The 22,927-nt window shown below is 43.1% G+C and overlaps 1 protein-coding gene across 6 annotated transcripts in view; it reads right to left on the reverse strand.

Moving 5' to 3' along the window:
- Positions 1-14,302: 14,302 nt before the first annotated feature.
- mtif3 (mitochondrial translational initiation factor 3) overlaps positions 14,303-22,927 on the reverse strand; it is a 49,226-nt gene continuing 40,601 nt past the window's right edge. For all 6 annotated transcript variants that reach the window (XM_072476922.1, XM_072476923.1, XM_072476925.1 and 3 more), the window contains 2 exons: positions 16,317-16,368; positions 14,303-14,563 (listed from right to left, as the gene is read on the reverse strand). In XM_072476922.1, coding sequence (XP_072333023.1) covers positions 14,511-14,563; positions 16,317-16,368 — 105 coding nt within the window. In that variant the 3' untranslated portion in view covers positions 14,303-14,510. The remainder of the gene's footprint in view (positions 14,564-16,316; positions 16,369-22,927) is intronic.

A 22,927-nucleotide genomic window follows, 5' to 3' on the forward strand; every position in this document is an offset into this window, starting at 1 on the left:
GCCTGATTCCAACCCACCTACGTCTGGTTCTAACAGAGCTGGAATGGAATGGTGGGGGTGGATGACAGAGCTGCTAGAAGGAAGAGGAATGGCACTTTAAGTGTGATATTAAGGCGGTGTACCTTATTTGTATTCACCGTGTGAAATGTAACTCTGGCTGGTTGGGTTTGCGGGACTGTGGGAAACCCGTCAGCTAAACCGAGGTGAGGGACTGGTGGAGAAGAGGTCAGTTCCTTTTCACTTTCCTTCTCGATCCAGTGTCGCTGTTGGGCCAACCCTATGATTGGCCAACCCCCCCCCCCCGAAACCCTTCTAATCTCCCCACGATCTCACTCACAAGGTCATCGACCATCCCACCACACTGCCACCCTCACCCAGGTAGTGGGGCAGACCTCACTCATCCTGTGGCCTCCTCCAGACTGTACACTTCCCAACTGGAAGTCAAGCTGGCACTCAGGCGGGTAACCTGTTGGTGACAGCACACACATTCCAGGGTTTCCAGTGCTCTACCAGCCTCACCCAACTCGTGGCAGGTCAAGAAATTTGAAATTTTCCCCGGTGAATGAGCTTTCTCCTTACTGAGCCACATGGTTCTGTCACCATGTTATGTCAATCCCTGCAGGCAAGACTCCAGATTCCTAGTCTCTGGATATCTCCATAGGTTGGGTTGGGATCGTGGTGATCAAAATTGTGCACCCGGCCACCGCTGATCCTGACCCTGGACCATTTAAAAATCCTGGTGTTGGTTTGTAAATGCTTAAACTAGATTTCTTCACTAATAGTGCTATCAGTACTGCAATTTAGTACAAATTGAAAGCTGGTTGAATATATGGGAATGTTTACATAATTCTTGGTATAACATCTCAGCCCTTACTTCCTGAATTGCAAATAGGATACATAATCCTAATGCAAGGTTTTTCAAAGTGCGGGTTTTTCAAAGTGCGGGTCACTGACCTACGGGCGGGTGTCGGAAGGGTCATGGAGCAATTGGTTACCCTGTTACCACGGTGGTCCTGATCATGGGAGACGCGCGCAATGGCCGCTGCCACCTTTTAAATGAAAGGAAATGAGGTGGTGTGGAGTCTTCCGGCCAGAGGGGGTGGCAGAGAGCAGGTCACATGCCCAACACGTACACCTGACATCAAGCGTTCTCCATGCTTTTGGCGCCAAATTAGGGAGCACATTTGCTTCCATTTTCAAGCTGCTGGCAAAAGGACTGTGAAAATGGATCATGTTCTGAAATGTAAGTGACGGCCAGAGACTCAAATAGACAGTGTACCATTGGACAGGATCTCATAACAGAATCTGCTGGAGAGAGCTGCTCAGGAAAGTCCAGGGCAAGACAGAGCAGTGCTAGTGTTAGCTCTGTACAGAGCTCCAGGGTTTCTGGTTAACAGTCTACAGAGAAGAAACTTAACTCAGGAACAAAGCAGTATAAAGATGATTTCTTGAGGTATGATTTTGTCAATTGCGCCAATGCAAATAAGAATGCAAAGTCCATATGCAGGGAAATACTGGCAAATTAGAGAAGTTTCAGATATTGAAAGAGAAGTGGTGGGTGAAAAATTAATTTTGAGAGACCCCAGAGTCGTTATTAACTTAGAGCTGACTCCAAATTAAAAGACTACGCTGCTGTAGCTGACCTGTGATCCCACATTAAAAACACACCAAAAACCCATAAGAATGTCAGCATTCTGGAACAGTATCTCCCAGACGTATCCAGTGCTGAGTAAAACACACATTGTGTTGCTATTGTCCTTCACGCCGACCTACATGTGCGAGGTTGGATTTTCCGTTTTCACAAAGATGAAGATGGCACAAAGGAACTGGTTGAAGGCTCCCCTGATATGTCCATTGCCCTCTCCTCTTTTAAACATGATTCAAGTGAGATTGTGAGGACCAAGCAGGCTCCCCTGTCGCCTTAAAGGTAAGCGAATATGGCGTATGTCGTGAAGACCAGCCAGCATGGGTTGCAAAGGTTGGCGGGAGTGCGTTCTGGGAAAAAAGTTTGAAAAACACTTTCCTAATGATAGGAAAATATTAGGAACATTGGGCCCAGAAATATGGGTCCAAAATGTAGCAGGAAATTTTGGGGTTAAACAGACTGAAAGAAAAGACAGTGATACACCTACAGCCTGCGTTACCGTGTCCCATTCAGACGTAACCTCGTTAGTAGGAATACACAGGATGATCCACTCAAGATCCATTGTCATTCTGGACAACCTTATTTGACCAGCCACCAGCCCATCACAGCGTCTGATGACCTATTTGTCCATTAATGGGAGGGTCAGTTGCATATGAATGGCATTGCTCTCTTCTTTTGTGTAAATGGGAGTGAGCAATCAGCCAAGTTCGATAAGCGATTCACATCTATTCACCTCATAGGAGAACTTTTGTTTGAGGGTTGGGCGGAGCTTAGAGAGAACAGTTTTGAACAGTTACAGCAATAGGCTGTGGAGGTCACCCAGACAGATCCTGAAGGAAGCTGTTCAAGATTACAGATTTCTGAAAAGGGTTACAGCAGAGAATTGCTTCGTAAATACAAGAATTATGTTTGCCTATGTAAATGAAAAGAGAGCTCTTATTTCGAGTGATGTTTGGTTAAGAAACTGTACGTAATCAGTTAGTTTTAGAACTGTGAAGTAAAAGTTTAAATATTGTTTTCTTTTGTTTTGTTTTAATAAAGTTTGTTTATAAAACAACCAAACCCTATTTCTTATATTATCACTCCTGCAATGAATCGAACATTTTGCATGGTCTTAAAACTTACATGTCTGGTTCAGTATTTTAGCCATTGTGGAGGACTGACCAGGTGTCCATAACACTAATGTATACTGATATGTCAATAATTTTACAACGCATCTTTTAAAGACTGTAGATTGTTACCGTTTTGTAGACTTACATCATTATAGAATATCTGATTTATTAAATCTGGAGTCTAGAGAAGCTGGAATAAAAAAGTGCGGAAAAAAAAAATTAACCCTATCTGGCAGCATCTGGGGAGAGTCAGAGAGAAAAGGGGGAGAGAGTAGAGTCCAATCTGATTCTTCTTTGGAACTAGACACTGAGATTGTTCTCCTTCAAGTAGAGAGTGTTAAGGAAAGATTGGAAAGGGTTTTGACAAATAAGGACAAACTGTTTCCACTGGTATGGAGTCACTGTCTGTGCAGAGTCTGCACATTCTCCCCGTGTCTGCGTGGGTTTCCTCCGGGTGCTCCCGTTTCCTCCCAGAGTCTAAAGTTGTGCAGGTTAGGTGGATTGGCTATGCTAAATTGTCCTTAGCGCCCAAAATGGTTAGGTGAGGTTACGTGGTAGGGTGGACGCGTGGGCTTAAGTAGAGTGCTCTTTCCAAGAGCTGACGCAGACTCGATGGGCCAAATGGCCTCCTTCTACACTGTAAATTCTATGTGGGCAGATGGCCAGAGAGCATAGATATAAAATAATTACCAAAAGTAGAGAGGGAACAAGAAATGCTTTAATGCAAGTTTTTATGATCTGGAATTTAGGTCTGCCACTAGTCTCCACAAATCAGAACTCAATCTCCAGGAGACTGGTGAATGGAACCCTGGAAAACTTCATGCCCAGTGCTCCCCTGCACATGGATCAGCATCACGTGAGCCTCTCAAACCACGTGATGCGGTTCCACTGCGCGAGGTCGCAGCGACATGACGTAAAAGGACGAGTCCAAGTAGGGGGGGGGGATTTGAGAGTTGGGCAAATAGATTTTTTACAAAGCCGCAACTCTGACCTGAGACCTCTTTCCGCAGTTTACCTTTTGGTTTAATGTTTTGACTGTAGCTGAAGTAACTGACCACATTCCCCCATTGCACCGTGATGTTTCACATTTAATAACAGGAGCAACAACCCCATCTCACTGCAAATAGAAGAAACCCTGAGCCTGCGCACTGAGTGACAGATGGACAGAGGGAGAGAGGAGGGAGCGGCCGGAGGGGGCGAGGAGGGAGCGGCCGGAGGGGGCGAGGAGGGAGCGGCCGGAGGGGGCGAGGAGGCAGCGGCCGGAGGGGGCGAGGAGGCAGCGGCCGGAGGGGGAGAGGAGGCAGCGGCCGGAGGGGAGGACGGAGTAACGGCGACCATAACCACGGCAGAGGATCGACCGATTCCCGTCAAGGCGCCGCGCAGACTCTCCGGGAATCTCTTCATTTGTTCTTTCGGCTGCGGAGCCACTTTCTCCAAAAACTGGCGGCTGCTGGCTCACCTGTGCAGGCACACGGGGGAGGTAAGAGCGGCGGGGCCGGGCACCCTGGCATGGTCTAGACACCTGGGTATGGTCCATGGTGTGGGCACCCTGGCATTATCTGGGCAGCTGGGCACAGTCCTGGTCTGGGCACCCTGACATGGTCTAGGCACCCGGGCATGGTCCGTGGCTGGGCATCCTGGCACGGTCCAGGGCCAAGCACCCTGGCAGTTCAGGGTTCACTAATTTGATTGACTGTTATGAATATACACATTTGAGCAAAATTACCCAACACCTGTTCACCTTATTGCCTTAAACTATTGCGAATTTTAACATCCATTGACAGAACCTATTTGATAGTAACAACTGGCACTTGTCGGGCTCACTGAAGCTTTTCTACTGAATGTTTTCCACAAGAATAACTTGAAAGGCCAGTGTTGATGGCATGCTTTTTTATCTCTTTCCCCCCCCCCCCCCCCCCAGAAACCATTTTCTTGTGAATACGAGGGATGTGGTAAAGGTTTCTCCAGAAAAGGTCACCTTGCAAGACACATCCTGACTCATAGAGGAGAAAAGCCATTCAGGTCAGTGTACACCATAAATTCTTAACTTCAGTGTAAGCTCTTTGTTTTCATATCCGCTTGGCTCTTATGATCATTACAGGTAAGAATCAACCATGGTTTATTACTTTTCTAACTTTTGGTTTTATTGCTAATAAAATACAAGTTTTACAGAGGAGATTAATAGGAATGTTTTAGTGGCACAACATGGAACTCAGATTGGCCAGTTCTTCTTCAGGAGACTAAGTGGTTAGCAATTCATCAACATCTTGCGTGGTGTTCTTTTGGACTATCACTCCGAACTTGCTGCTATGGCTGGTTTATATCATTCTTGCTGGTACAAAACAAGTTTCTAATATTTGATACGAGTTCATACATCTGATGTTAATAGCAGCTCTCACAGATACTCAAAGTCACACAAACTGTCTTCAGCCTCCAAGACATTCTTCTTAATGACTTTTCAGATATGGTCAATTTTCCCACGGTAAAGTTTTGAACAGTCCATTTCAAATAGCTAATCCATGTTTCTTGCCAATATTTTTAGTTCCTTCTTCAATAGCTTTAATTATTCCCATTGGCAATATACCAGAAACTGATGTAAATACTGTATTCTGAAATTTCAATTGAATGAAGAATGGAAGATTACATTTAAATGTTATTAAGTGTAACTTGTGGTGGTGGTTGCATTACACTTGATAGTGATTCAGCTCCTCTATCTTGTTCTGTAAGATCTTTACCGTAACACTTTGCCTGTCTTTTTTTCTGTATCCCTTGATACCTTCACCTATCAAAAGTCTAACAGTCTCGGTTTTGAAAATTTCAAATGGCCCAGTATCCACAGTCACTTGGCGGAGGGGATTTCACATTTCTATTATCTTTTATTTGTGTATGGGGTGGGGGAAAAGTGGGCGGTAACTTCCTTATTTTACATTTTAAATGGACTGGCTCAAATTATAGGTGCGTGCCTCCCATATTCTAGATTACCCCATGAATAAACATTTCTGATCTATTGAATTATTTTATAATTTTGGACATTCTGTATAGATCAGGCTTCTAAACTCAACAGGATGCAAGCCAGATTGCAACCTGTTTTCACAATTGAATGCTTTAAGTCTGATTATCATTCAGGTGAATCTGCACTGTGAGTTCTAAAAGGTCAGTATATCTTACCTGAGGTGTGGTGCCCAGAACTGATGTCAGTACTCCAAGTGGGATTTGATGAAGGCTTTATACAATTGAAGCAGCACTTTCTAACTTTTGTATTCCAGTCTTCTTTAGATGAAGTTAGCATCCTTTTAAACTTTTTGATTTATTTTTATTTGTCTGTCAGCTTTTAGCGATTTTGAATACTTGGGATATTTAAATCCATTTGCTTCTCCACAGTTCCTAGTCTGTCACCACAAGGGAAATGTTTTGATTTGTCTTGGATTAAAAGTGGATGACCAGCCACTTCCCAACATTGCACTCCTCTGCCACAATTTTTCAGACATTTAATCCGGCTACGTACCTTTGTAATTTTGTCACCAATACAACTTACTATGCCTTCCTAACTTTGTGTCATCTGCAAATGTAGATATACAATTTCATCCTCCCGGGTTGGGTACAGGCGATTAAAATGAATGTGTTGCTGCGATTTTTGTTTATTTTTCAATGCCTGTCGATCTTCCAGCCAAAGGCATTTTTTAGAGAGAATGAAGGAATGATTGCCTCATTCATATGGGGAAGGAAGGTGGCTAGAGGTAGAAAGGTGCTGCTACAGAGGGGAAGGCAGTCAGGGGGGTTGGGTCTTCCGAACCTGATGTATTATTACTGGGCGGCGAATGTGGAGATGGTGCGGAGCTGGGTCAGAGCGGTGGATTCCCAGTGGGTCAGAATTGAGGAGAGTTTGTGTAGGGGGTCAGTATTGAAGGCACCAGCAACAGCGCCGCTCCTGATGGCCCCGGTGAAATACTCGCCAGCATTTCAGGTTGGGGTCAAGGGAAATGCCGATTCGGGGGAATCATAGATTTAAGCCAGGGAAATGGGATGGGAATTTTCAGAGATGGGAGGAGAAGGGAGTTAGGGCATTAAAGGATTTGTTTCTAGGGGGTCAGTTTGCAGGATTGAAGGAGCTGGGAGCGAAGTATGGGCTGGAGCACGGGGAAATGTTTAGATACATGCAGGTTCGAGACTTTGCCAAGAAGGAGATACAGACCTTCCCGGTGGAGCCGGCCTCCACATTGCTGGAGGAGTTGCTGACTACAGGGAGACTGGAGAAGGGGGTAGTGTCGGCGGTTTACGGGGTTATTTTGGAAGAGGAGAAGACATCGCTGGAAGGGATCAAAGCGAAGTGGGAGGAAGAATTGGGAGAGGGTATGGAGGAGGGGTTCTGGTGTGAGATGCTCCGGAGAGTGAATGCCTCCACCTTGTGCGCGAGGTTGGGCTGATACAGCTGAAGTTAGTATAGAGCATACCTCACAAAGGCGAGGATGAGCCGGCTCTTTGAGGGGGTAGAAGATGTGTGTGAACTTTGCGGGGGGGGCCCCGCAAACCACGTTCATATGTTTTTGGCCTGTCCAAAGCTGGAGGATTACTGGAAGGAGGTTTTTAGGGTAATCTCTAAGGTGGTGTACATGAAACTTGACCCGGGCCCTCTGGAGGCCATATTTAGGGTGTTGGTTCAGCCGGGGTTAGAAGCGGGTGCAGAGGCAGGTGTTGTAGTCTTCGCCTCGTTGATCTCCCAAAGGCGGATCCTGTTGGGGTGGAGGTCAACCTCTCCACCCTGTGCCCTGGCGTGGCAGGGGACCTGCTGGAATTCTTAACTCTTGAGAAGGTGAAGTTTGAACTGAGGGGAAGGATGGAGGGGTTCTACAATTCATTTTGCACTTTCAAGAACTGGATGACATCGAACATTTGTTGGGTGGGGGGGGGGCGGAGGAGTTGGAACTGTGTATGTTGATGGTGACTATGGTTGATTCCTGATTCCTTTTTTTATTTGATGTTTGTGTTGACATGTGGGTTGTTTGGGGGTTGGTGGGAGGATGAGATTGTTATTGATAAGGGGATTGACATTGTATTTGTTACCGTTGATTGTTTTGTCAGTGGGTGTAAATTTTGAAGAAAATGTGGAAAAGGAGAATTTAAAAAAAAATTTAAAATACAATTTCATCCTCCAAGGCATTGATTATATATGATGAAAAGTTCTTTCTCCTACATCCCAAACAAATCCTAATCCATGTTACGAGGTTGTCTGCCTTTTTTTTGATAATTACTTGACCGAAAACTTATCGCCTTTTGAAAGTCCATATAGGTGACATATTGACACTCCTCATCCACCTTGTCCATAATCACCTAAAAAAACCTCCTTTTCATTTGAGTAGTGAAAAGCCATACTGAAGAATGGATTTTTTTTCCAGTGAAGCATGTCACTTCAGAGTTGTCATGATCTTTGCTCATTTCCCAGTTTCTCAAGGGAAATTAATAAATATAAATTGAAATGAATATTTCATTCCTCCATGCTGCAAAATTAAGATTGTACTTAGTTTCAATGATGTTTTATTCATTCATTTATTTCTGGAGTTTCAATGAATCATTGTTACAAAGAGGAAAGAGAGAAAGAGGAAATCAAATGTCTTAAGATCCTATTTCTAGAAAATCATGCCCTAGAACGTAAACGCTGGCACAACAATCCCTCATGGCTGTGGAGAGGATTGCTTCATCATTTGAATTTGTGATTTAGGCATATTATTGGGGCAGTGCTTTGAGAAAATTTACACTGAGCAGGAGTTAAGAGATGACTGAAGAGAAAGTTTTGAAAGTCTTGAATGTGGGGAGCTCAGTGAAGGATTTTGGAAGAAAATCTCAGTACAGGACCACGTTGGCTGAAGGTATTTCAGCGGAAAGAATGGTGTGCACAATGAATCAGAGTCAGAACGTGTAAGATAGAAGATGAAGCTTGGAGAGATTGCAAAGATAGGGTAGACTAGTCTATGGAGTGCATTTCATCTCAAAATCAGTGTGTTGGGAGATTTGTTGACAGAAACAATGGCGAACTAAGCAAACAAGGTTTAGTACCAGATGAATGAATGAGATGTGGTTAACGAAGGCTGAGGCTGTTTTAAGGATCAAGCCAAAGCTGATCAGACACATTGGTCTCTAACCCATGCTGAACAGAGGTTGCTTCAGATACTGCTGGAAAATTGTTCCTTTCTCAATCATGAAAGCACCACAAAATGAATTAGCTTCTAGATTTCTTTTAGTTTTGTTTGCACTTTAAAGCATTGCAAATAGATTGTTCTTTAACTTTTTATGCCTTGCAGATGTACAGATGAAAGATGCAATAAAACTTTCACGACAAAGGACAATTTGAAGAAACATATCTCTAGGAAGCATGACAATGCAGAGAAGCTTTATTCCGTATTTAATCTTCCATCTTTTTTATTCATGGAATAATGATGTCATTTGGCAGGACCAGCATTTATTGCCCATCCTTAATTGATCATGACTAGTTTATAGTGAGCCCAGTTCAACTGCTGCAACCCTTGTAGTGAAGGTACTCCTGCAATGCTGTTAGGAAGAGGTGATTTTGACCCAACGACTATGATGGAACAGTGATATATTTCCAAGTCAGGATGGTGTGTAACTGGAAGAGAATCTGCAGGCGGTCTTCCTATCTGCCTGCTGCTCTTGTCCTAGACAGTAGAGATTCGGGATTTGAGAGTGCTGTCGAAGAAGCCTTACTATAGTGCATCTTGTAGATGGTACACACTGCAGCTACAGTGGTGGTGAGGGAGCAAGTGTTTAAAATGGCAGATAGGGTGCTTTGTCCTGGATGGTGTTAATCTTCTAAGTATTGTTGAAGCTGCACGTGAAAAGAGTATATCCCACCATGCTTGTAACTTGTGCCTTATGAATAGTGCAAAGGGTTTGGGGAGTTGAGCGATGAGGAGCCAATGCAGAATTCCCAGCCTGTGATCTGCTCTTGTAGTCACATTATTTATCTGACTGGTCCAGTCATTTTTCTAGTTCGTGATGACCACACGAAGTTGATGGTGGGTAATTTAGTAACGTCGTTGAATTCCTGCCCCACACTGTTCACTAACCACCAACTCCATCCTTCTTCCTGGTCACTCTGAGACTGAACTCAACTGTTTGCAACAAGTACCATCTTGTTGATTGATTTGAGATTCCAAAAACATTTGCTTTATCCCCAAGTCTGTCTATTTACAGCTGCTAACATTGCTCATCTCTGCCCTTGCCTCATCTATCCCCATATCTATACACTTGACTATTTCAGTGCTCTCATGGCTCGTCCCTACCACCTGGAGGTTCCCCTCCAAGTCACTCACCACCCTGACTTGTAAATATATCGCCGTTCCTTCACTGTCGCTGGGGAAACATCCTGGAACTCCCTCCCTAACAGCACAGTGGGTGTACCTACACCTCCAGGACTGCAGCGGTTCACCACCACTTTCTGTAGGGGAACTAGGGGTGGGCAATAAATGCTGGCCTAACCAGCGAAACCCACATCTCGTAAATTAATTTTTAAAAATACAAAACTAAGAACATACTGTTATGTTAAATTTGATACTTGATTATTGACAAATTTTGTATTTTGCCATGTAGTGTGATTTTGAAGGATGTGGTAGATCATTTAAGAAGCATCAGCAACTCAAAGTGCATCAGTATGAACACACAAAAGTGCCACCATTCAAGTAGGTATCATACTCTGCTTTAATCACACTTTTTATCATGGGAAAATATTAAAGTCATTTAATTGTATCTCAATTTTATACTAGATGCAATTATCAGGGCTGTGACAAAGGTTTCTGTCTACCAAGCAAGTTGAAACGTCATGAAAAGATTCATGCAGGTGTGTCCTACTTGTCAATCTTTCTTCAAATAGATATTGCATAAGGAGAATGGAATACTCAACTATTCCTAATATCCTGTTACTTTTGTTGATGTAAAACCTGTTTTTAAGTAAATGGGGCTGACCAGTCTGCTAAAGTGTTTCTAACCTGTTGATTACTATGTATGACAAAAACTGCTGTAAGGGGTTGATTCTGTTGGTTGTTCTAAGTCAGGAATTGCCTTTGCTAGAGCCTTTATGGTATGGGTATACAATGTGACTAAATAAATGGTTGCAACAATGTTGTTTTTAGTACCTTTCACCAGTAGTTCTTTGTTTTACTCTTTGTTTTACTCTGCCTACCACCTAACTCTTCAAATAATGTGTAGGATTGTTGCTGTTTAAAAAGCAGGGCTCCCATATCTGCAAATAAAGGTGGATGTAACAACAGGGTTCAGAGAATAGATTCTCTACAGTGTAGAGGGAGGCCATTTGGCCCATTGAGTCTGCACCGACCCTTTGAAAGAGTGCCCTATTCCCAGAACCCCACCTAACCTGTACATCCCTGGACACTAAGGGACAATTTTATTACAGCCAATCCACCTAACCTTCACATCTTTGGACTATGGGAGGAACCCAGAGGAAACCCATGCTGACACGGGAAGAACGTGCAAACTCCACACAGTCACCCAAGGCTGGAATTGAACCCAGGTCCCTGATGCTGTGAGGCAGCAGTGCTAGCCATTGTGCCGCCCTATTTGAAAAGTTTTGTTTTAATGCCCCGGATCTTCTGCAAAATAATAATGAATGCAGGTAGGTGGTTTGATCAGGAGGGGTAGTCAGGTCAGTGGCTGGTGAGGTGCAGAAGTCGGATGGTGGGGTTAGTCGGGTCTGATCAGGGGAGGGGTGTAGTGCATCCTGGAGGGACAGGTCGGGGGGGGTGGGGGGAGAAGAAGGTACTATTCAGGTGAGTTGTCGGAGGGACTTTCGCTGAGGGTCCTAGGGAGCTGGAGAATCACCCTGATGCAATCTCATTCTGATACAAAGTTAAAAATGTATTAATTGCAAGCTGGAGGAATGCTGTGTGACCTGCTACAGTTTCTTTGTAATTTTCAATAATCCAGGACATTTCAGTAACAGTGGTTTAGGATATAAAAAGTACCCTTCGTTTAGCATTACCATAACTACTTCACAAATCAGAATAGATGGTTAGAAAGTACAAAATATCCAATAAAAAGTGAAAAGGGTAATAATCCCTGGGCCAATCTTCGCAAGCTGGATAAATAAATTTGATCCTGGCATTTTTAATCAGTTTTAAACTCCTGGAAGGGAAAGAAAATCTGGAATGACTACTGAACCACTGTTTTAAAAAAATCTAGGAAAATAAAAGAATATTAAAACGTTTTACATGTGTATATAAAGAGCAAGAGCGTAGTCAGGGAAAGGGTTGGCCCACTCAAGGACAGGGGAGGAAATCTATGCATGGAAAGAGGAAATGGGCGAGATACTGAATGAGTACTTTGCATCATTATTCACCAAAGAGAAGGACTTGATGGATGATGAGTCTGGGGATGAGTGTGTAGATAGTCTGGATCAAAAAGGAGACGTTGGACGACTTGAAAAACATTAAGGTAGATAAGTTCCCAGGGCCTGATGGGATCTACCCCAGAATACTGAGGGAGGCAAGGGAGGAAATTGCTGGGGTCTTTTACAGAAATCATTGTATCCTCACAGGCTGCAGGTGATGTCCCAGAGGGCAGGAGAATAGTTAATATTATTCCTTTGTTTAAGAAGGGTAGCAAGGATAATCCAGGAAATTACAGGGCGGTTAGCCTTAGGTCAGTGGTAGGGAAATTATTGGAAAGGATTCTTCGAGACAGGATTTACTCCCATTTGAAGCAAACATATTAGCAGCATGGTTTTGTGAAGGGGAGGTTGGATCTCACTAACTTGATTGAGTTTTTTGAGGAAGTGACAAAGATGATTGATAAAGGTAGGGCAGAGGATGTTGTCTGCATGCACTTCAGTAAGGCCTTTGACAAGGTCCCTCATGATGTGGAGATGCCGGCGTTGAACTAGGGTTAGCACAATAAGACATCTTACAACACCAGGTTAAAGTCCAACAGGTTTATTTGGAATCACTAGCTTTCGGAGCACCGCTCCTTCATCAGGTGAGTCATGACTCACTTGATGAAGGAGCTGCGCTCCCAAAGCTGGTGATTCCAAATAAACCTGTTGGACTTTAACCTGGTGTTGTAAGACTTCTTACAAGGTCCCTCATGGCAGACTGGTACAGAAGGTGAAGTCACACGGGATCAGAGGTGAGCTGGGAAGATGGATACAGAACTGGCTCGGTCATAGAAGATAGAGTGTAGCAGTGGATGGGTGTTTATCTGAATGGAGGGTTGTGACTAGCAGTGTTCCACAGGGATCAATGCTGGGATTTTGCTGTTTGTAACTGGTTTGATGAGTAAGTTTGCGGATGACACAAAGGTTGGTGGAATTGCGGATATAGTGGGATATAGATTGGTTGGAGACTTGGGCGTACAGGTCCACAGGTCACTGAAAGTGGCAACGCAGGTGGAGAAGGTTGTCAAGAAGGCATATGGCATGTTTGCCTTCATTGGCCGGGGCTTTGAGTATAAAAATTGGCAAGTGATGCTGCAGCTGTATCGAACCTTAGTTAGGCCACATCTGGAATACAGTGTTCAGTTCTGGTCGCCACTACCAGAAGGATTTGAGGCTTTGGAGAGGGTACAGATGACGTTTACCAGGATGTTGCCTGGTATGGAGGGCATTGGCTATGAGGAGACGTTGGATAAACTCGGTTTGTTCTCACTGGAATGACGGAAGTTGGGGGGGCGACCTGATAGAAGTCTACAAAATTATGAGGGTATAGACAGAGTAGATAGTCCGAACCTTTTCCCCCAGGGTGGGAGAGTCAATTACTTGGGGGCATAGGTTTAAAGTGCAAGGGGCAAAGTTTAGAGATGTGCAAGGGAAGTTTTTAGAGGGTAGTGGGTGCCTGGAACTCGCTGCCAGAGGAGTCTGTGGAAGCAGGTATGATAATGACGTTTAAGGGGTTTCTTGACATGCATGAATAGGATGGGAATAGAGGGATACGAACCCCGGATGTGTAGGTGATTTTAGGTTAGATGGGCAGCATGGTCAATGCAGGCTTGGAGGGTCGAAGGGACTATTCCTGTGCTGTACTTTTCTTTGTAGTTCTTAAGAGTTGGGATTTTTAAAGTGGTTTCATTTTATTTATTGGGTAGAAGAATGGCTCTTGACTTATTTGCCAACATGCTTTTTCAGAGACTGGATTGAGATCCTGGGAAGGCTCTTTTCCCAAGTATGTTACCTAAAACTTAAATTAATTGAGAGTTGGGACTTTTTCTTCAATGCCCTATAATGCAAGAACTTAAATAATCTGGGCTACGATTAGAAGAGAATCCAAACGTTTTAACAGGTTTTCTTTCATTGCCGTGCTTTGAAAATTTGACAATGCATCAGAAAAAGTGTCTCCCATTTTTCAGAACTTTGCATACCATGGTGCTATACTGGCTAGTTTAATACCATCAGTTTGGCTTGTTAAAGATCACATTACTCAACTGACTGTAGACCTATTGGCTTCTTGACAGATCTGGTGTTAAACTAGGTTGTTGAAATGCTGACAAACGAAAGCATTTAAATTACGAGTGCTTCATCAAGAGTTGATTGCTTTGGGCATATAATTGAATTGCCATATTTTATTTCGATTTCTGGCTTGTATCTTTATACAGAGGGAAATGCTCTTTCTCCATGATTAATGAACATATTGATTGTAAATCCAAATCTGTTCTACCCACACAGGCAGCAGGTATTAATGGAAATATTGGCTTGGATTTGAAAACAAAATCAGCTTTTGACGTCGGGCATGCAACCTTCAGACTTGAGTTGTATCTTTCTTCTCTTCTGTTATATTCCCCAGTGGCAGTGCTGTACAGAAAATGAACAGATATTAAATGCCATAATTAACATGCCACATTGCTCTGCAGGTTATGTATGCAAATTGGAATGCTGCTCATTTATTGGAAAAACCTGGACAGAGTTGCTTTGCCACACACACGAGCAACACCGAGGTAACCACAAATGAGATTCAGCAGTAAAGTAATTGAATAATGTTGATACAAGTGAAAAAAACGCTTATTGCTTAATTCTGCCTTGCGCTTGACTAAAAATAATGGAGAAATTATATTGATTCTATAACTAAAATATACTGGAATATCTCTGACATTCTTTAAAAAAAAAAAAGTCTAACCTTGTAGGTTAAACCCGTTGGAATTAATTATTGAGTATTATTTTAAGTAACATGAAAAAATGTCTGCTTGAAATTGGTTTTTAGGAGTACTGTTTAGATTGAATAACAATCGTGAGCAGTCGTAATAATATAGATGATAGAAATGCACCACGTCATTCGGATTCCAATTCAACTGTTTTTCATCTAAATCTTATCTCATGCCCATATCCTTTGTCATTTCTGAAATTTATACATTTTCTGGTGGAAAATTTTAACATTACCATTGGTGTTTAAAGGAAACTGCCCCAGACAAGTGTCTATTATATAACATGAAGATAGTTGTATTTACCCCTCTGCTTTAGCTGATTAGTATATCTCTAATTTATTTTGACCACTTACTGAATAAAATGCATCCATGACCAATGTATTTATTTTGCTTTACTTTAAAAAGTTGGATCACATTTGCCCTGACAAACCCTTAACTCTGCAACAATAATGTTGCGACTTTTACTTTTCTTAATAGTTCCAGTTTTAAGTAACTGAGCCAAGCATTTACCACAAACTTTATAATGTATGAGATTTTAAACCCCTTTTTAAAAGCTGCCGATGAGAAGATTATCAAATTATTTTATGATTCAAGAAACAGAATATCAGTAGTTTCAGATGTCAAATGTGGGACTGTTCAAATCAAACTGTCCTGATCAAATGTCCTCCTGCAGATGACTGGTTGTGGAATAGATATAAATAAATAAAAACTTAACTTATTTGTTCTCGGTAGATTTAATTTAGTTTCCTAGAAGACCTGTTCAGTAAGCTATTTACAAAAAAATGAGAGAAGTACTTTAAAGTTATAGTTAACATTTGTATTAAATAGGATTGGAATGTAATTTTGTTACTAATATATTTGTGAATTTTGTTTAGAAACCTTGGTTTGCAACCAGTGCAATAAGAAATTTGTACGCAAAGCTTTTTTACAAGCACACCTAAAAACTCACGCTCAAGAGAGGGAAGTCTTCCGATGTCCCAGAAAAGGCTGTGAGAGAACTTACACAACCTCATTTAATCTGCATAGCCATATTCTATCATATCACGAGGGACAACGAAATTTTGTTTGTGAACATCCTGGCTGCGGGAAAGAGTTTTCCATGAAAGTAAGCTTCATTTTTCTCCTAGTGACCTTTTATTCAAAACTTACTACACATAATTCCACATAGTCTACCTTTCTTTACTGTGAACATTGTTTATATTGTAATTACATTTTAAAATAATTATGAATTTTAGAGATCCAGTTCCCTACATCTGCAGAATGTAGTACACACTGACTGACACACAATGATTGTTTGGGATAAATATATAGCTGAATACATTGTGCATGTACTGATTCATGGACAAAATCATTCTTTTGAAGATTTAGACTAAATAAACTAATGCTATAAGATACTTAAAAATTACCATTTATTTGTGTTGTAGCAAAGCTTGGAACGGCACTCCGTTGTTCACGATCCTAAAAAACAGAAATTGAAGGTAAATCGTGAAATAAGTTTTTTTTAATTTGTGTGTTTAATGTGAATATATTGATATATTGTATGCCAAAAAGTAACGAGAAGTGCTGTGGGCAAACATTCTTGGCTCAAGGACAACTGGTTTTATAGAGTGCATTTGGTTCTTTTTGTTTTACTTCTACAATAAGTGATTTTAAAATGTAGTTTTCCAAAATTATCCGATATTGTGGCACCGTCAGATACTTGGCAAGTCTATTTTTCATGGATAGTTATTCAAAACTAAAGCTGCTAATTCTGGAAATGTACAGCGGATACAACAGTAATAAAACAGAAAGGCAAGTTAACATTTCAAGTATACAGATTGAGTCCATCTGTGGAGAGAGAAACCGAATTAACATTTCATGTAAAAAGTAATTAACCAGTAATGCAAATTTTATTTCTCGCTCCACAGATCTGGCATGATCTGTAGAATCACTTTCTATTACATTTAAAGATTTTCAGCATAAAATTTTTTATTTTTCACATTTTCATCAAATATGCACCCAACAACAGATAACAACAATATCAAATACAAAGCAATCCCCTGATCAACAGCAACTTTATCCTACAAACAAAAGAAAGAAAGAGAATCCAAGGTCATCCCATACATAATCACCAATAACCAACAACTCAGCCCCCCCCCGCCTAATGTTCGATGGCATCCAATTCTTGAAAGTGCATGATAAACGATGCCCATAATTGTAGAACCCTTCCATCCTTCCCCTCAGCTCGAACTTCACCTTCTCGAGCGTCAAAAATTCCAGCAGGTCCCCCCGCCACGCCGAGGCACAGGGCGGAGAATCTGACCTCCACCCCAACAGCATCTTTCTTCAGGCTATCAACGAGGCGAAGGCTAAGACATCTGCACCCGCCTCCAGCCCAGGTTGGTCCGATACCCCGAATATGGCTTCTAGGGGCCCTGATTGATTTCCAGCATCTCTAATGTTTGCTTTTAACGTTTCAAATTATTCCTTCATCAAAATAGATAAAGAAACACAGGAAATCGGAGCAGGAGTAGGCCATTCTCTCTTGCGCCTGTTGAGCCATTCAGCTAGGTCCTAGCTGATCTTCTATCTCAGTCCTATTTTCCCTTGATGTCCTTACTATCAAGAAATCTATCGATCGCTGTCTTGAAATACTCAAAAGACAGCTTCCACAGCTCTGAGGAGGGAGAATTCCAAAGTTTTACCACCCTCCGTGAAAATATTCTTCTTCATCTTAGTCCTAAATGGCTTACCTCTTATTTTGCGACTGGGAGGTAGATTATGGTGTCATGTTGCTGGATTAGTATAGAGGCTCAAGCTAATGCCCTGGGGACATGGATTCAAAACTCGCCATGGCTGGATGGATGGCTGGTTCATGATGTGGGGCGACGGCAAAGGCTGTTCAATTCCACTACCCGCTGAGGTTATTCACCAAGACTCCGCGTTCTCAACCTTGCCCCTCACCTGAGGTGTGGTGTCCCTCAGGTTAAATAACCACCAGTCAACTCTCAAAGGGGGAGCAGCCTATGGTGCTCTGGGACTGTGGCGACATTTACATTTAATTCTAGACCCCCTACCCCCAGCAAGGAGAAGCATTCTTTCTGCATCTGCCTTGTTGAGACATGTAAGAATTTTGTCTGTTTTGATGAGATCACTTCATTCTTCGAAACTCTAAAGAATACAGGCCCAGTCTCCTCAGCTCTCCCTATACGATAATCCTGCCATCCCAAGGATCAGACTGTTGAACCTTGGTTGCAATATTCCTGGTCAGCTTCACCAAAGCTCTATACAATTGCAGTAAAACATCTTTATTCCAGATCTCAAATCCTCTTGAAATAAAGGCTAACATACAATTTGTCTTCCTAATTGCTTGCTGCACCTGCATTTAGCTTTCAGTGACTCATGATCAAGAATACCCTGTTTCCTTTGGGCACCAACATTTCCTAATCTCCACCACCAGCTCTGAATATTTCCAGCTGCACAGAGGCACAAGGCAGGGATGCCCGCTGTCCCTGCTCCTATTCGCCCTGGCAATCAAGCCGTTGGCGATAAAACTGGAAGGGAGACAGAGAGCACAGAGTCTCACTATGTAGATGACCTGCTCCTCTATATCTCGGACCCACAAAACAGCATGGAAGCGATTGTGAAGCTCCTGAGAGAGTTTGGCGTCTTCTCGGGCTACAAGCTCAACTTGGGCAAGAGTGAAGTCTTCCCTGTGAACCCGAAAGGGGAGGGGCAGAGCTGGAGGGGCATTCTAGCAAGCCCAGTGCAAATTCTGCTATCTGGGGATCCAGATTGGACACGGATCCACAAGTGGAACCTGACCAGTCTGGCGGCGGAAGTTATAAAGGACCTACCGAGATGGGGCACACACCTGCTCTCCCTAGCAGGAAGGGTGCAGACGATCAAGATGAACGTGCTGCATAGGTTCCTCTTCCTGTTCTGATCCATACCGATTTACACCTCAAGGCCGCCTTTAATTCAGTCAACAAAATAATTATGGCATTTTTGTGGGAGAGGAAGAACCCAAGGGCCCCCAAAAAGGTCCTAAAAAGAAGGGGTCTGGCCCTCCCAAACCTACAGTACTACCGCTGGGTAGCCACAGCAGAAAGAGTGAGGGGATGGGTGAAAAAACCATAAACTGAGTGGGTGAAGGTGAAGGAGAATCCGAGCCTGCCACGGCAGCCAAGCTCAAGTCCAGAGTGGTAGCCAAACTCCGAACCTGGAATCAAATGAGACAGCAGTACGGGATATCCGAAATGTCCACTATGGCCACCATCTGTGGCAACCATAGGTTTGTACTAGCCATGTTGGAGGCCATCCGAGGATTGGAGGAGGGCTTGCACAAGACATGGAAGCCATTCACAACTTGTTCCAGGACCTGTTTGAAGCCAACAGTCAATAGAACATAGAATGTACAGTGCAGAAGGAGACCATTCGGCCCATCGCGTCTGCACCGTCCAACTTAAACCCTCACTTCCATCTTCGCCCCGTAACCCAATAACCCCTCACTAAGGACAATTTATCATGTCCAATCCACCTAACCTGCACGTCTTTTGATTGTGGGAGGAAACCGGAGCACCCGGAGGAAACCCACGCAGACATGGGGAGAACGTGCAGACTCCGCACAGACAGTGACCCAGCGGGGAATCGAACTTGGGATCCTGGTGCTGTGAAGCCACAGTGCTATCCACTTGTGCGACCATGCTGCCCCAATAGAGCAAGAGGGGGGGGCTCATAGGGGCTACGAAGACACTAAAGAACAAGAAGAGGGCTGGGGGGGGGGGGGGGGAATGAATAGGGGGCCACCAAGAATGCCACAAAGACAGGGCCCCAGCCACGCGCCCCCCCCCCCCCCCCCCCCCAAGAGTAGTCCATTTGAACTGGCAAACTAACGGAACCAGTTACAGGGCCCTGCTGGGGCCAGCACAAGCAAATAAGTAAAACCCTACCAAGATGTAAAATAGACCAAGACGCCAAGGGAACACCTAAAATGGTTGGGGGGGGGGGGAAGAGGGAGGGTGGGGCTAACCAACGGTGGCGGGGGGGGGGGGGAGGTGAGGAAGGAACTATACATATGTAATTACACAATGATCACTTTTTGTAAACAATGTTAATCTGCAAAATTCCAATAAAAATATATATTAAAAAAAATAATTCCTATCTCCATTTAAAAAATAGTCTGCATTTCTGTTTTTCCTACCAAAGTGGATAACGTCACAATTTCTCCCGTTATCTCACACTACATTCCACCTACCATATTTTTGGCCACTCACTTAATCTGTTTAAATCCCTTTGAAACTACTTTGCATCCTCCTCACAACTTGGATTCCCACTTAGTTTTGTGTCATGAGTAAACTTTGAAATATTACATTTGGTTCCCATATCAAAAACATAGATATAGTTCAACAACTGATCCCTGCGGTACCATACTAGTCACACCCTGCCAACCTTTGAGAATGATGTGATTACTCCGAATCTGTTTTTTGTCTGTTAATCAATTCTCAATTCATGCCAGTATATTAGCTCCATTTCTATGCTCTTTAATTTTGTTTACTAAACTCTTGTGAGGGACCTTATTGAAACCCTTTTGAAAATCCAAATACACACCATCCACTCATCCCTCTTATCTATTCTGCTCGTTAGATCCTCAAAAAAAACTCCAGCTGGTTTGTGAAACTTGATTTCCTTTTCATAAATTCATGTTGAATCTGCCCAACCCTACTGCTATTTTCTGTGTCCATTTATCCCATCCTTTAAATAGATTATAGCATTTTCCCTACTACTGATGTCAGACTAACAGGTCTGTAGTCCCCCGTTTTCTCTCTCCCTTGCATTTGCTACCTTCCAATCTTCAGGAATCATTGCAGAATCTTTTAGAATTTTGGAATATGACCACCAACATATCCATTCTCTCTAGTGGCCACCTCTTTTAACACTCTGGGATGGAGGTCATGTCCAGGGATTTACTACCTCTGATCTAATCCTTTATCAACCGTGTTACCCACCTCTTTTTCCTTTTTGCCATCCGCCCTAAATATTGAATACTTTTCATATTCAGTTCCTAGCCTTGGTCACCCTGCAGCATGTCTCTGTAATGGCAATTAGATCATACCATTTTCATTCTATATGTACTGTCAATTCATCTACCTTGTTGCGAATACTGCATGCATTCAAATAGAGTGCCTTTAATTTTGCCTTTTTAACATTTTTCTTTGTACTTTGACCTTATTTGATGCTGGCCTTTGTTTTCGCTGCATTCTAATTTCACGATTTTTCTTCCTACCATTTCCAGCTTTGTTTCTCGCCTATCTGAAATCTGTCTTTGGTTCCCATTCTTCTGCCAAGCTAGTTTGAACCCTGCCAAATCTGGCAAAAATCTTGGTCCTGATACTGCTCAGGTTTAATCCATCCGTCTTTTACAGGTCCCACCTGCCCCAGAACTGGCCCCAGTGCCTCAGAAATCTAAAGCCCTCCCTCCTACACCATCTCTCCAGCCATGCATTTGTTTGCTCTAACTTTCTGCTTTTTAATCTCTCCCAAATATGCCTTCAGGACCTCATCCCTCTTTCTACCTATGCCATTTGTTCCGATGTGGACCATGCAGGTTTCAAATATTTTGGGGCGAATCAAATAACCAAGGAAGCTCAATCAAACAACTGAGGAACAAATTAAAGGGCAGTCCCTTAAAGGGATACTGCTTTAAAGAAAAAAAATCACGAATGAAACTTAAAACACCAAAACATGATTGAGGGGTCGGTAAGGCACCCCAGTCACCATGGCACGGAAGACATGCCAGTGGACTTGCGTGCTCCCTCTCCAGGGACATCTGGCCGCAAATGCAGCGGGGCAGATAGTGGGGTTGGATGACCCCCTTGGTCACCCATTGCCTGGACCTGTTTATAGCGAGGTTGGCCAGACTCATGAGCAGGTTCACGACGAGGTCCTCCTCCTTCCCTGCCCTCTCTGCGTCAGGTGCCTGTAAATCAGGAGGGTGGGGCTGAAGTGCAAACAAAACTGTAACAATAGGTTTTTTAAATAACTGAAAAGGGATGCAGTCTAAAGCAACGTATATAAGCATGGTCCACAGACTCTGCAGGGCCAGGAAAAGGGCAGGCATTTAGGGAGTCTGTGAACCGATGCAGCCTATGGTATGGGACTGTTGCATGCAACACCCTCCACCCCAGGTCCCCGATGTTAATATGGAAGACTCATCTGTAGATGGACCTCCATTGGGAGCTCAGCTGTCGGACGGCAACAGGGCATGTCCAGGCAATGGGTGAAGACAAGGAAGTGAAGGATGTGCAGCAGCAGCCCATACAGGAAACCCCTCCGCGCAATGCAAAAGGATACAGCGGGGCTGTGGAGCTTTGGCTCCCGAAGAGTTTTCAGGGCATGGGGCCAACGTGAAATTCTGTCAGAGATGGGGTGCGCTCAGTCAGATGGGGTGCGGGGGTCAGAGCACATCTGTGCTTCCTCGAGACCACGAGTGCCATTAGGTCCAAGGAAAACCGTTTTGAAGTCCCGGATGGCCGTTTGCAAGGTTGACCCATCTTTGTTGCTTAGCTGTTGACTAACATGCATTTCTAACATTTTCCATGGCTAATAAGGTTGGTGTTTTAATATTTTGTCTCCTAAATGTGCAAGCTTAGTTGTCCATGAAAAGCTAGTCCCAGATGCAATTTACATAGGGAAAACTGTTTTAGTACCAATGTTGTGTTTTGAAAACCATTACCTGTTGGAAGAAAAGGAATGCCAAACCCAAATATTAAAAAAGATATGTGAAACAGCAGAGATCCGATAAGTGTACAACTGATAAAAATGATCTTAGAGTTGCAAAATTACATTATTTATTACTGTACTGGGGATTTCAATTATCACTGATGAAATACGGTTTATTTAACATGAATTATCCTGTCTTTTGTATGTGGCCTGCAGGGCTCTAATAAGTACTAGTGTGTCTGATGTATTTAGTTCTGATGTCTGAAGCTACAAATTTGAAGCAGGAATAGGCCATTTGACCCCTATTTTTAAAATG

This window comes from Scyliorhinus torazame, chromosome 15 (genome assembly GCF_047496885.1).
Source record: "Scyliorhinus torazame isolate Kashiwa2021f chromosome 15, sScyTor2.1, whole genome shotgun sequence".
Lineage (NCBI taxonomy): Eukaryota > Metazoa > Chordata > Chondrichthyes > Carcharhiniformes > Scyliorhinidae > Scyliorhinus > Scyliorhinus torazame.